The sequence below is a fragment of the Octopus bimaculoides genome, chromosome 3 (assembly GCF_001194135.2).
Source record: "Octopus bimaculoides isolate UCB-OBI-ISO-001 chromosome 3, ASM119413v2, whole genome shotgun sequence".
Taxonomy (NCBI): Eukaryota; Metazoa; Mollusca; class Cephalopoda; order Octopoda; family Octopodidae; genus Octopus; species Octopus bimaculoides.
In genome coordinates this window covers 122,092,766-122,106,447 of record NC_068983.1, presented here as the reverse complement: position 1 = coordinate 122,106,447, position 13,682 = coordinate 122,092,766, and the positions used below count along the sequence as shown (strand labels likewise).

Here is a 13,682-nt window from a genome sequence, read left to right as displayed (position 1 = left end):
CTCGGTCCGTAGTCATCGCCTCGGTGAGGCCCAATGTACGAAGGTCTTGCCTCACCACCTCAGCCCAGGTCTTCCTGGGCCTACCTCTTCCACGGGTTCCCTCAACTGTTAGGGTGTGGCACTTTTTCACGCAGCTATCCTCCTCCATTCTCACCACATGTCCATACCAGCGCAATCGTCTCTCTTGCACGCCACAACTGATGCTTCTAATGTTCAGCTTTTCTCTCAAGATACTTACACTCTGACGGGTATTCACATTGACATTACACATATATATATATATATATATATATACATACATGTGTGTGTGTGTGTGTGTGTGCACGCATATTTATTTAAAGAAATATATTTATCATTTTAATATGACAAATAATTCAAATCTCGGAGTTACTTTTCTAAATTAGAAAAGTAATATTTAATATAAACAAACTTGTTATAAGCTATTTTTAGATCAGTATACTTCAAGTGTAGACTGGGTTCCTTTATGTTTTGGTGATAAAAATACAATAAGCACATACAAGATCAAGATGTTGAGCTGCAGAGAAACAGAATATCAATTTTTGAGAGCCACAGTGGCTTGTTGATTAAGGGTTTATTCCAATTACATGGTATAAATTCAATGAGAAGTAGTTCCCTTGAATAGATGAGAATAGTATATTGCAGGTTTATTTCAATGAGATAATTTGAGAAAATTAGAGTTAATAAAAATGCAATAAATTTGATAAGTCTAGCTACACATATTTCCAAGTTAATTTACTTAGAAATGAAGTCTGCATATCTGTATCACAGATATGTCGGCTGTGAACCTGTAACCAAATCATTTCCAAAGTTTTTATTCATTTTTTAAGCCGTTGTTATTTTTAAATTACATTTAAATAAAAAAAAAAAAATCTAAATGATGATGGTTCTTGTACAAAAACCACAAAGCTGCTTACCTTCATTTAAACACTTCTCACAGTAAATATGCCCACAGCTGGTGAGAGAAAATTTAATACCATTGCCAGGCTGGTTGAAACATAGGTTGCAGTGAAGCCAATCTACCATTCTATGTTACTTACTCAGAATTGGAGAACTTATAACTGAAAAATATATCAGAAAAAATAAAATATTTGAAATGTCAGTAGGACTCAAAATGTATTCATATATTGAACTACCCGGAAAAATATATAAAGCAAAAATGAATATGCAGGGTGCATAAGGTATTTGAGGACATACCTTTTTGGGGTCATTGCTGCAGTTTTTGCTAACTTTATATAATCTTTGTTTCACAAAATAATAATGACAGACTCTCAGCTTACTCAAGAAATGAAGAGGCATGCTGTTATCATGGCTATTAATGCTGGTCATGGTGACTTGGAAATATCTTGATTTTTAAAAGTTACTAAATCTTTTGTCTACAAAGTTTGTAAGGAGTAAGAAACTAAAGATGGAAACATATCACTCGTATCAAAGCATAAAAAAAACATTCTAAATGCTCCAAAATCATCAGAACACATGAATGTATCCAGCAAATTCAACAGACCATTGATTACAATCCCAGAAAATCTATGAGGTCAATTGCAAAATATCTCCATGTGTCAGAAGGAACAATCAGAAATGTTGTCCATGAAAACATCAGATATAAGTCTTTTATGATGAGGAAAGGTCAATTTATATCAGAAAAAGCTACAGAAAATTGCTATATCAGATCTAAAAGGCTTTTAGACAAACTGAAAAATCCAGTAGATTTGATTTGGTTTTTCTCAGATGAGAAAAACTTCAACCAAGATCAAAAAGTTAACAGAAGATGGTTATATGCAGATTCTTCTGAAGTTCCAAGAGTTATGTATACAAAATTTCCTGCAACTGTCATGGTTTTAGGGGTTCTCAGCAAGGCCACCTACATTGAGGTCCTGGAAGCAGTTATTAAGCCCTGAATAGACAGTGTATGCAATGGAATATCATATGTGCTTCAGCAAGACTGCACTATCTTGCATGGCTCAAGTAACACAGAAATGGATGATTGAAAATTTCTCATGATCACATAATCCCTAGCATTTGGCCTCCTAATTCCCCAGATCTCAATCCACTGGACTAATATGTGTTGAGTGTCAATGAACACACCCATAACACCAAAGATTCTTTGAAAGCCACCATAGTCAGAGTAATATCCAAAATGAACCAGGACCACTTGATTTGAGCATGTGGATGATTTAGATCTCATATAGAAGCAGTTATTGAAGTTGAGGAAATGGAGGTTTATTTTTATCCTCATAGCATTTTTTTGATAATAAACTTATTATTAGTTATTATATATCTGTTTTTTAATAAACATAAATCTACCTTCAGATAACTTATGCACCCTGTATATGTACATGTGTGTGTGTTTTGGCTCCATTAACACAGGAATTAACCTTTAGCTATTAAGATTTGTGCACTTGTATTTTTTTTATGCAAACACTTAAAGGAGTTCAATCTACACGACTTATATGCAGAGAACTAATGTATACAAATGTATCTATCAATCTATTATTATTAACACTATTACATCACTGGATACTGGGTTTAGCGGTGCATTTCTGGCAATCATATCTGTTAATTGTTCTCTGGGATTTTCTTGGATTGAAGTTAGGACCTTCTAGGGTAAGGAAAAACGTTTATTTTAATGCTAGAATATGAAGGCAGCACATTCTATAATATAAAACAAACTTTAGTTGACATTGAATTCATAAAAATTTATAGTCAAATCCATAAGAGTTTGTGATAATCTATTTATTTAAAAAAAAAAAAAAGGAATTCACATATGTAACATTTCATTCTATATGGTTTGATCAAAATAAGTCTTAAGGTAGAAAATGGGAAATTTAGTGGGGAAAGTGCTGGACAATAAACTTAAATGATTGTCTCTAAGTTATCGAAGTACAGCTCTGATCAAACAACCCTGTGACTGAAGAAGACACTCAAGCCCCTAATAATCCGTCTTTTTTTTTTTTTTTATCTATTTATTGTATCTTGGACTATATTATTAAATGTATCCTTCCTTTTCTAATGGCGCGTAAAGTATAATCTGAAAAGCTGTCTGCTATTTCTGAACAAATCTTAACAGTAATTATCACGTCAGACTTAACGCCTTGTAACATTTAGTTATGGCCCTTGATGTCCACGTTGTAATCCTCGAAGATCAACTTTGAATACAACCTTTTGGGGATTTGATATAAAATACCAGTCGGTTAATATTCTTATAATGTATCCAAGACGTTAATGTAATTACAATGGAAGAAGACTACATAGAAGCTTCCCCATCAGCACGTATATTATTGTTTTACATTTAGCTGTTATGACGGAACGAAGTAATGAATGCAAAAGACATTCAATACCAAGTGCGCTTTGATGTTGACATGGCATCGGTATTTAGTATAAAAGATGAAGACGTAGCATATTTAGTAAACCAAATGAGTGGTTTTTTTCACAACAGTAATTAATATTAGTTTCAAAATTTTGGGCACAAGACCAGCAATTTCGGAGGTGGGAGTAAGTCAATTACATTAATCCCCAGTACTCTACTGGTACTTATTTTATCGACTCCGAAAAATGAAAGGCAAAGTTGACCTCGTCGTAATCTGAAATCAGAATGTGAAGACAGACGATTCTGTCAGTTCGTTGCCATACAACAACAATTAATATTCCAGAAGTTATCGACTTACATGTGTTTAATTTATATTAGCCCTTGTGGCCAATAAAACCAGAATTAATTATTATTATTATTGGCATAAAAGCAAAGCTGTGACATTCATAAAAGACATACATTAATGGTCACAATTCTAAAGAGAAAACTGTTCTCTGAAATTCATATTTTATTAGTTACTTAGCTTTTTAGTTTGTTACCACGGTTTAAGCATTTCTTTTTGGAGCTGTTCAACTCCAGATCAGCTCTGATCCAACATATTCAAGCCACAACCAGTCTTTTTGTAAGCTCAGTGTATTTAGCACTACATTATCCAATATTGCTTCCTTTCCGAATGCAGTAGGGTGATTTGAGAAAGATCTGGTTTCTATTCCAAGCAGATCGAACAATCGCATTAGGTAAACAGAGTAGGAAGGAAGGATGGTAAACTGACTGATCAAATATATATTACGGTATTTGTGATAGCAGTAAGTATTAACATACATCTTGGAATATCAACAATCTTATACACACAATGTTTGATTGTGGTTAAAGTGGAATATCAAACATGAAGGTTGTGAAAAATACAACCCACAAGAATAGAATAAGTAGGTAGCTTTCACAAAATGTCAAAGTCTTCGTCTGTTCATTGAATTCTTTTGTGGAGACGACCCATAAGGAACAATCAAGTGGGACTCCATTTCAAAACAAATTGGTCGGTTGCAAAGGATAAAATAACGTTGGTCTTTAAGTAAATGAAGGGAAAAGATCAAGGATGAAAATTGACTGAAACTAGGGAAGGTTTATGATATACAATTAATTTCTTCATTTACGAATAAGATTTTTTTACAAAATTGTCTTCAAATATCGCAAAACTTACATTTTGATGATTTTTGTGAATGACTAACATTTCAGTAATAATAATGAATATGAATAAAGTTCACCTCGAAATCATAGAGTGTATATCATTGCTTTTATCAATCAAGTAGGTTGTTTATCCATAAAACTGTTCGGAAGACAATCCTAACATCAATAAGGAAAATTAAATTATTGGAAGATGTGGGTGCCTGCAAATATTGTCGTATGTTCGTGTACGAGTGTTCCGGCATTATCCGGTAACGATCGGTAAATTCCGACAATCTGGTATTGGTGGGCTGTGGACGGTAGAATTAAACTCAGTATGGTTGGAAGTTATTTTATTCGACCAAGAGGAAAGTAAAAAGCAAAGTTCAAGAAATAGAATAGATTTGTCATAAGGAGAAGAGAATTCTAAAGTTTTTGACAGAGTTTTTAGGCAGAGAAAATGAAAGGCAAATTCGATACCGCTATGATTCGAACTGAATCTGGTATTGTTCATTTTTTTGTTGTTTATCTCCAGATTAACCATTACCCAATAGATCAAAGACGCTCCACTCGTGACTATCGCGTATTGTTCCAGACGTTATGTGTCTAGGATAACATTAATTAATGTTATTCTTTTTTTGACACGGTAGAGTTTGATTTCAGAAGAATTATTTCTGTCACATCATAAAATTACTTGACGGAGGGGATAAACCTATAGTTTGAGGCTTCTGAAAAAAGTTCGACATTATGAATGTAGAGAAATCATGTGATGAAATGAAGTTCTTGGCTATGAATGCTATTTGGCAAAACATGGCCAGATGGCTTTCGTGCTTTTGCAGGCTTACCACCTGCAAAAGAGCTTACATCAAGTTGAACAAGATATTGTAACACTGATAAATGATATAGGGTTTGAAAAGTAGATGATGTGGTTGAGTTGCTTGGGTAAGTTCGACTAATAAGGTACTGATGCAGGGCAAGAAGGGGATGTAGAATCTGCACCATATCAATTGATCGAAAAGAATATGGCAAAAGATTTGACACGTATAGAGAAAGGTCTACAAGTTTTCATTGATAACGATTCCAATAGTAAATGCAACATAAAAATTACAAGAAGAATTAATATTCAGCTCAGTTCCCACACTGAACTGTATAAAGAGATGGTGCACCGTAAATGTCAAGTAACTCTGGATAAGTTCTTCACCTCTGCGACAGATACTGATGATAATCTGCTAGCAGGGCTGGGTTAAGATCTATAGAGGTCCTAAGTATTTAAAAGATTTAGGTGCCCCCATATATATGTAACTCAAAATATAAATAATAATAATAATAAACCGTAAAATAAATTTTCACTTCTCAAAATGAAACAAAACTAACATGTAAGATGAAAAATAATGTTTATTTTTGTATACTTCCTCTATTTATATCTGAAAAGTTTTATACTTTTTTTTATTTGCATGCTTCTATACATAGTAGAGATAAAGCATCCTGAATGCTCTTGCCTGGTGGCCTGGAGGACCACCACCTTCTCCATGCCTAGTAGTATGGCAGCTACCAGCCAGGCTACATCCACTTCTGGGGGGTATGTCTTCTACAATAACCCTGGAAGCAAGCCTCCCAAGGTATACGGGTAGAAGCACCACTTCATCAGTTTAAAGGGATTTCTTTTGTGCCATAAACCATTTACCTTTTCTATGGTGCCCCACTTTCTTTGATACCTCAAGCACTTGCTTACTGGTTAATCAAGCACTGTCTGCTAGGCAAAAATTCGGATCCCTCTTGTATCTTCCACTGTACCATCACTTACCATACATCAGTTAACATCATTTGTAGCATGTAAGCTATTACGATATTAATGAATTCTTATTATTCCTCATGTATTTCTCTTCATATATTTTTAAGTATACATATAGTGTACGTTTAAAGATCAATACAAATCATGCATAAAAGTGGATGTGTTACTTTTTTATTTTTTTGTGAGATAAAATATTCGGTCAGAATTCATCTATGTACACGTGTAAATGTGTACACAGATGTGTAGGAATACCTGCATAGATACGTATTTCTCCACCTTGAAGATGGAGACCGGATTTACCTAATGTTTATATGCTTTCACTACTGGTTGCATATCATTAACTTTTTGCGAATGTTGGCAGATGTATCTGCCAATATTATGACATAATTCCCAGTCCCCCGAAATAACTGTTGGGCCTGTAATACCATACCTTCTCCCTTCAATTTTTTGTGTCTTTGTTCTCTGTGTAAGTCTGCTCTGTTAATCTATAAATATCTATATATTTATACATGAATGTTCATCGTTTGAATATTTTCAGTTTTCTCTCTCTATGTATATTCTTTTATTTGTTTCAGTCATTTGACTGCAGCCATGCTGAAGCACCACCTTAAGGGGTTTTAGTCGAATAAATCAACCCCAGGAATTATTCTTTGTAAGCTTAGTACTTATTCTATCGGTCTCTTTTGCCAAGCTGCTAAATTACGGGGATGTTAACACACCAACACCGGTTGGGGGGGGGGGCACACACACAAATATATAACGGGCTTCTTTCAGTTTCCGCCTATCAAATCCACTCACAAGGCTTGGGTCAGCCTGAGGCTATAATAGAAAACACTTGCCTAAGGTGCCACACAGTATGACTGAACCCAGAACCATGTGGTTGGGAAGTAAGCTTCTTTATTTCATGAAATTGACCATGAAGGTCGCACATAGAGGAGACAGCACAAAGTGGGGACAAAAAAAAAAAAAACCAAATGAATGGAAAAGATGAATTAGGTAAAATGAAAAATGAAATGCAGCCGTTCGCATCCACCTCCTACCTCCAAGCAACTTCATGTATGAATTACAGTTACTTAGAGTGAGGCTGTCTGGTTCTTGGTTTTGTTTTACATGGCTGGATGTGAGCTATTTCCAAGAAGTTATGGATTGTAAAATAAGAGATTTTTTAATGTTTTTTTATTTTTTTTATTTCAGAGTGTATAGTTGTTGCAGTTAGGAGAGAAATGTTTATACAAAAGGTTGAAGAATATTTTAATTATATAGGATCAGATCATGTTGCTTTTCCTGTTACTAGGTCAAGGTTGGGGTTTTGTTGTTATTGTGGTAGTTGAAGTCTCTTGTCATTACTTCTTTGAGTTTCATCATTACTATGTGCATTTCTTTAAAGATAGTTGAGATTCTGATGGATGAGACTAATAATTTTCTTTGGGTGGTTAGAGAATTTTTTAATGCATTGTATTTTTTGAGTTGATTTTCTGTATTGGTAGTAAGTGATTTTGAAACTTAATTCTTAAAAAAGCTATAAAATCTCTTTGGAGTGTGTTTTTGTTTATCATAGTTTCTAAGTATAATGAGACCATCATCTTTATAAAAACTTAAAGATATATGTCGGAACTTGAATTAATAATTATAAAGTTGCTAACATCAGTGGCATTCTTAGCACCCAAACTAATGTCAAAAGGTTGTGTATTCTCATTTTACCAATTTTATCCTTGGGGTGTAATTAAAGAATACATGTTTTTTTGTAAGATTGTTTTCATGTCCAGTTGTTTCAATGTTGTTATCAATTTCACATAATTACAATGCTGAGTATTTTCTTGTGGTTGGATGGAAGAATATCATTGTAGTTATCAAACTGAAGATGTGACATTCATTTTCATTTTGGTTGGCTATGAACTATTCAATTACAGAAAAAGAATTGTTCAAGAATTGTAATGGAGATTGGTGTTTAATGGTAGAAAATGAATCATTTATAGATTTAATTACACTTCCAACATCAATTTTCAATGGGTTGAACAATCCAGTGGTCATACGATATGAAATGCTTGGTTTGTGGTCATTTAATGTTATATAAGGGTTTTGTGTGCTTAAAATATCAGTTCTTTCTGCAATGTTATGGTGACTAGCTATGCTTTTAGCAGAAGTATTTTTTCCAATGCAGCAAGGTAAGTTTTTTCTTAATAGGTAGCAGAGAGTGCATTATATATCAATTTGTAGTAAGCAGACCTTTTTATTTCATAAATACTCTTTTACTTGAAGATGTTACTGTTGAACATATATATTGGTTTCAAATCTTGACACAAGTCCAGCAAGTTCAGGGGAGAGGGTAAGTTGATTACATTGACCCCAGTACTCAACTGGTACTCATTTTATCAATCCTGAAAGGATGAAAGGCAAAGTCAACCTCTGCAGAATTTGAATTCATAACATGAAGACGGACTAAATGTTGCTAAGCATTTCACCCGGCATGTTAACAATTTTGCCAACTCACCACCTTATTGAACATATATATATTGGTACAGAACTGAGGAAACTATAAAGTGAAATGTTTTTGATTAGAATCTTAAGTTACATTGTCTATACACCCACTTTTTGCTTAATGCTAACTATATTTATAAACACACACAATATAACTAATACACAAGTACAGTAACTCATGTTAAGTTTATATAAATAACATTTTTTTCAATCTTCTTTTCAACTAGTTTAAATCAATAAATAAATTGGATAGCTTTCTTTTTTTGCACATGACTGATCATTAACTGCATCCTTGAAAAAATTTTTGAAATTTTCTTTTTCTCTTTTACTTTGTACTTTCTTCACATACCCATCAATCACTGCCTACCTTTGTGTTTGTCTACCTGAGACCTTATTACAAATATTGTGAGAAAGTGTGCAGTTAGGTCTACATTTGTTGTGTTTTTATTTTTAGTCAGAAAACAATAGTAACTTTAGATCAGAAATTATTCTTTATTCATTCAAAATCGTTTTTACATTTCTTTGTTACAATATTTCCATCACTTACCCAATGGAGAAGAGAGAAAGGGTGAGAGAAAGTGAGATGAAAGAAATGATGGACCACATAGCTAACGGAAGAAGAAAACCTAGAATAATAAGCAAACATTAGACAAGGATGTATGCATTACATTTCATTACTAAGGTGATTTTGGTGTGTGATATAGTCATAATTAGTATTTCAATTTACATGTCAGAAACGACTGGGTATGAAAAAGGCAAATATACAATGACAGCCAAAAATAGTCAAGGTAACTACCTTTTTATTTTTAAAATGATTAATTAGTTCTTTTATCATTTATATTTAAATTAATTGTTTTCTTAATACATTTCTGGTAAAATATGTAATTATCATTATTATTATGAGCTAAGAAATAATTCTTTCTACAATATGTACAAGACCTGAAATTCTGGGGGAGAGGGCTAGTTGATAACATCAACCCCATTTATCACTTTATTGAACTCAGAATGTAAAACCAGAAATGCTACGAAGCATTTAGTCCAGCATGCTAACAATTCTGCCAGCTTACTGCCTTTATCAACTAAGAAATAACAATGTTTTTTTCCAACATTTTCTTTTTACCTACTATTCTAAGATCAAAATTTTTATTAAGAATGACCACAAAATTTATTAAATCGATTCATATTTTTGAAGTATATCTTATATGCAGTCTTTTGTGTCATTTAATTAGTAGGCTTGGGAGACTTGCACCCAAGAAACAATGTTTATTCAAATGCAATGCTGTCCTAAAACATCTAAGAGTTAGGCTGGGAAATTTCTGATGCTTAACCTTTCACCATGCCATATTTTGCTCTTTAAGTGAAATGGAATTCACTGATTACATCCTGCCCAAGCAGTAAACTGCCATAACTGCATGCATGTCAGACTAATATAGCAACATTTAACTCAACATGCACATGTTTAAAATCATACATATACACTCATACACATCTGTCAGTGCATTAATTAGCTATCAAATCTCCATCAGTGCTAAAATGTGAACATTATTGCTAATTAACTGTTTCTAATTATTGTAAATTAAGTTCTTGTTTGTTGAAAAGAATGGCAAGTGTTTGATTTTTATCTTAAGCACAAGATTACACATTTCTGGGGAGAGAAAAGTCAATTATATTAACCTAGTACATATTTTATCAACTTGGGTGGGATTAAATTCAATCATAATAGTAATTGTTTCTAACATAGGCAAAGGCCAGAAATTTGGAGAAGGGGTTTAGCCAATTAAATCACCTCCAGTACTTGACTGGTGCTTTATTTTATCAACTCACAAAAGACATAAGGCAAAGTTGACCATGGTAGAATTTGAAATGACAATTTAAAGAGCCCCCCCCCCAAAAAAAAATACTGTAATGCATTTTGTCTGATACTCTAGTAATTCTGCTATTCCACTGGTCTAACAATAGTAGTAGTAGTAGTAGTAGTAGTAACCTTTCTACAGTAAGCACAAAGCCTGGAGTTTGTAGTGGTGGTGGGGAAATAGTCAATCACATCAACTCCAGGACTTGACTAGTACTTAATATATCAACCCTGAAAGCATTTAGCTGTTTATGGTTCTGCCAGCTCACTGCCTTAATAATAATAATAATAATAATAATAATAATAATAATAATAATTCTTTCTACTATAGACACAAAGCCTGAAATTTTGGGAGAAAGGTGGCTAGTCATTTAAATTGATTCCAGTGCTCAGATGGCTCTTATTTTATCAACCCCAAAAGCATGAAAAGCAAAGTTGACTCTGGTAGAATTTGAACTTGGATTTTCAAGATGGACGAAATGCTAAGCATTTTTGTCTGCATGCCAGCTCACCACCTTAACAATAACAACAATAATAATAATAATAGCAAGGCAATAATTTCTGAGAAGCGTTTATCAGATTGGTCAATAAAAAACAGAAAAGAAATGATTACGGTTAAATAAAATGAAGTTCATAAAAGGTAAGGTTTGGAAAGTTGAGCCTGTTCTCTATGAAGCGCTGCATTTCAAATTAAGAATTACATTTTAATTATGTAGAAAAGATTATAGTCAACAGCTCAAAGTTAAGGTTTGCATCGTTCAATGAAACGTGGATACAGGCACACATCTCGGATATGGTATCGATTCAGAAGCCAGCAGAGGAAACGCTCCAGACCAAGTCCATAGCCACCATGTTCACAGCTACCAAATTTACGCTGGAAAAGAAATGAAAATCAAAGACATGTTATTAATACAACTACAAACCAAATGAATTTTTTTTTTAAATCTAATTCTTAAAAATATAATTCTTTGTCTTGTGGGAACAAGTGTACATATATAACTTGATAGTCTTTGAAATATGTAATTGTAACTGTAAGATGAAAGCCTTAGCATTTAGCAAGTAGAATAATCTGCCGTATTTAAGATGTGAATGCTAGAACTGACATAGCTTAAACTATTGATCTTTCTATTTTATGCACAATGTAGTGTAAATCAGAACTGGAACAAATTTAAATTTATAAAGCCTCTCTGTGGATGAACAAAGAATGTAAATACATTCTTTCTATGCTACTGATGTGCCAAAATAAGAGGCAAGTCTTTTGATGAACTATTTCATGGTTTGTTGACTGCTCCTCAGAGAAGACATATTCAACTTCTTTCCTCCAGTCAATAGCACAGAGCATTTAGCTATAGTATAAAACAGCCATAAATTATGTTAACACCATAGTGGCTTGTCTAATTTGCATATTTGTACTTTTAGACAGCATTAAATGAGCTATTTTTAATAGGCTGATACCAGTTTATCTCCATCACTATATACATGTTTGAGATTCCAGTTAATAACTCCATTTCTTAAACTTTTCATCCACATGTCTATCCTCTTCCTATTGGACTGAATATTGCCACTGAATGACTACAATTATGTATATCAGTCTCATCTGCACTTAAGACTAACTTTCTCATTTGATTCAGACAAACATAAAAATACATCTAATAGTAGACTGCTTCCTCAGTTCACACCCCAAACTAATTTAGAAGACTTTTATGTATAACATTGGGAAATGGGACTTTGTTTTTTAATGATTCTTTCACACATTTGTTGTGGAACTGCTCTCCATACAAACATCTATTGAATAATAACAATGTAATAAATACATTGGAAGAGCAGACTAAAACATATCTGGCTATATCTTGTGGTTTGCTCCCAAACAATAGATTAATTAATTACCATAAGATCTTCTGAACAACAAATGATTACCTGGTCAGTGTACCAATAGTAAGGAGTCGGGTCAATTCCTTCTCTTTTATAGGCTTCAAGAAGTTCCTTTTCATCATTCATCCTCATAGAGCCACCAACAATTTCACCTACATTTGGCATCAGCAAATCAACCTATAACAATGTGAAAAAAAAATCATTAAATAACTTAACATTAAGGCCACATTGTAAAGCTTCTATTGTGAAGCAGGCAGAGTAACAGATAAAAGTTCTAGGCTAAAAAATTATTTGAAAACTTACTGATTCAGTGACAGCACGATCATCTGCACATTTCTGCATATAAAAAGATTTAATTTCAGCTGGGAATCGACACAGAAGGATTGGTTCATTTATTTGATCTGTCATTTTCCTTTCAGGTGCTTCTGGAATGTCCTAAAAAAGAAAAAAAAAAATCAGTTTTACATGCCTAACTTTCACATAAATATTCATTTTTATTGAATATCCATTTTTCTATACTGGCATGGATTAGATGAAGATTTTGTTTTTTGAAGCAGTATTCCTATTGTCAACCACTGCCCCATTACCAGATTTTCAAATCAGGTTTCTATTTTATTCCATTGAGCTTCAAAAGCAGAGTTATAAGATGTTTTAATTATCAGGGGAAAATAATTAAATAAAATAATTTTAAGTATCGAATTTAGATGGAGGGATAAATAAGTGCTTTGTAGTCACACTCTCGACAGTGAGGTCCTCCACATGATGAAAGAACTTGATGTGGCCTGAAGACTAGAGTCAGCTCTGGCCAATTGGACCAACAAAGACCTAGCTGTCCGCTAGTATACAGATGTCTGATGTAACTGGGATCACATCACATGCAGGTTTTCCTAGGACCCACACCATCTCACATGCCTCTGCTCTACCTTGTAACCAATACATGGTAAAATAAGGTAAAGACCACTCCTATTTTACAAACAACAATGACTCATTCAAGCTATACTAGCTTTTAAAATTGTTTTGTGTTATTCAGTGCATTCCCTTTCACCAACATATGTAACAACAGTAAACAAGATGTGGTTCATGCCTAGAGCAGTGGTTTCCAACCCTTTTATTTAAATGAGTTTTCTCACAGATACTTTTTAATATGCTCATCCTTACATATATATATATATATATATATATATATATATATATATATATAT

At 33.3% G+C, this 13,682-nt stretch overlaps 2 protein-coding genes across 5 annotated transcripts in view; both read right to left on the bottom strand.

The window, feature by feature from the left end:
• LOC106870142 (probable E3 SUMO-protein ligase RNF212) overlaps positions 1 to 4,812 on the bottom strand; it is a 30,052-nt gene extending 25,240 nt beyond the window's left edge. Inside the window, exons 1-2 of one of the 3 annotated variants that reach the window (XM_052966511.1) lie at positions 4,524 to 4,812; positions 936 to 1,079 (exon numbers count right to left, since the gene is read on the bottom strand). In XM_052966511.1, coding sequence (XP_052822471.1) covers positions 936 to 1,044 — 109 coding nt within the window. In that variant the 5' untranslated portion in view covers positions 1,045 to 1,079; positions 4,524 to 4,812. The remainder of the gene's footprint in view (positions 1 to 935; positions 1,080 to 4,523) is intronic. The other 2 variants (XM_014916135.2, XM_014916134.2) reach the window with 2 other exon arrangements.
• A 4,416-nt stretch (positions 4,813 to 9,228) lies between these two features.
• LOC106870144 (asparagine--tRNA ligase, cytoplasmic) overlaps positions 9,229 to 13,682 on the bottom strand; it is a 41,223-nt gene continuing 36,769 nt past the window's right edge. For both annotated transcript variants that reach the window (XM_014916138.2, XM_014916137.2), the window contains exons 16-18: positions 12,784 to 12,915; positions 12,526 to 12,657; positions 9,229 to 11,482 (exon numbers count right to left, since the gene is read on the bottom strand). In XM_014916138.2, the coding sequence (XP_014771624.1) occupies positions 11,351 to 11,482; positions 12,526 to 12,657; positions 12,784 to 12,915 (396 nt within the window). In that variant the 3' untranslated portion in view covers positions 9,229 to 11,350. The remainder of the gene's footprint in view (positions 11,483 to 12,525; positions 12,658 to 12,783; positions 12,916 to 13,682) is intronic.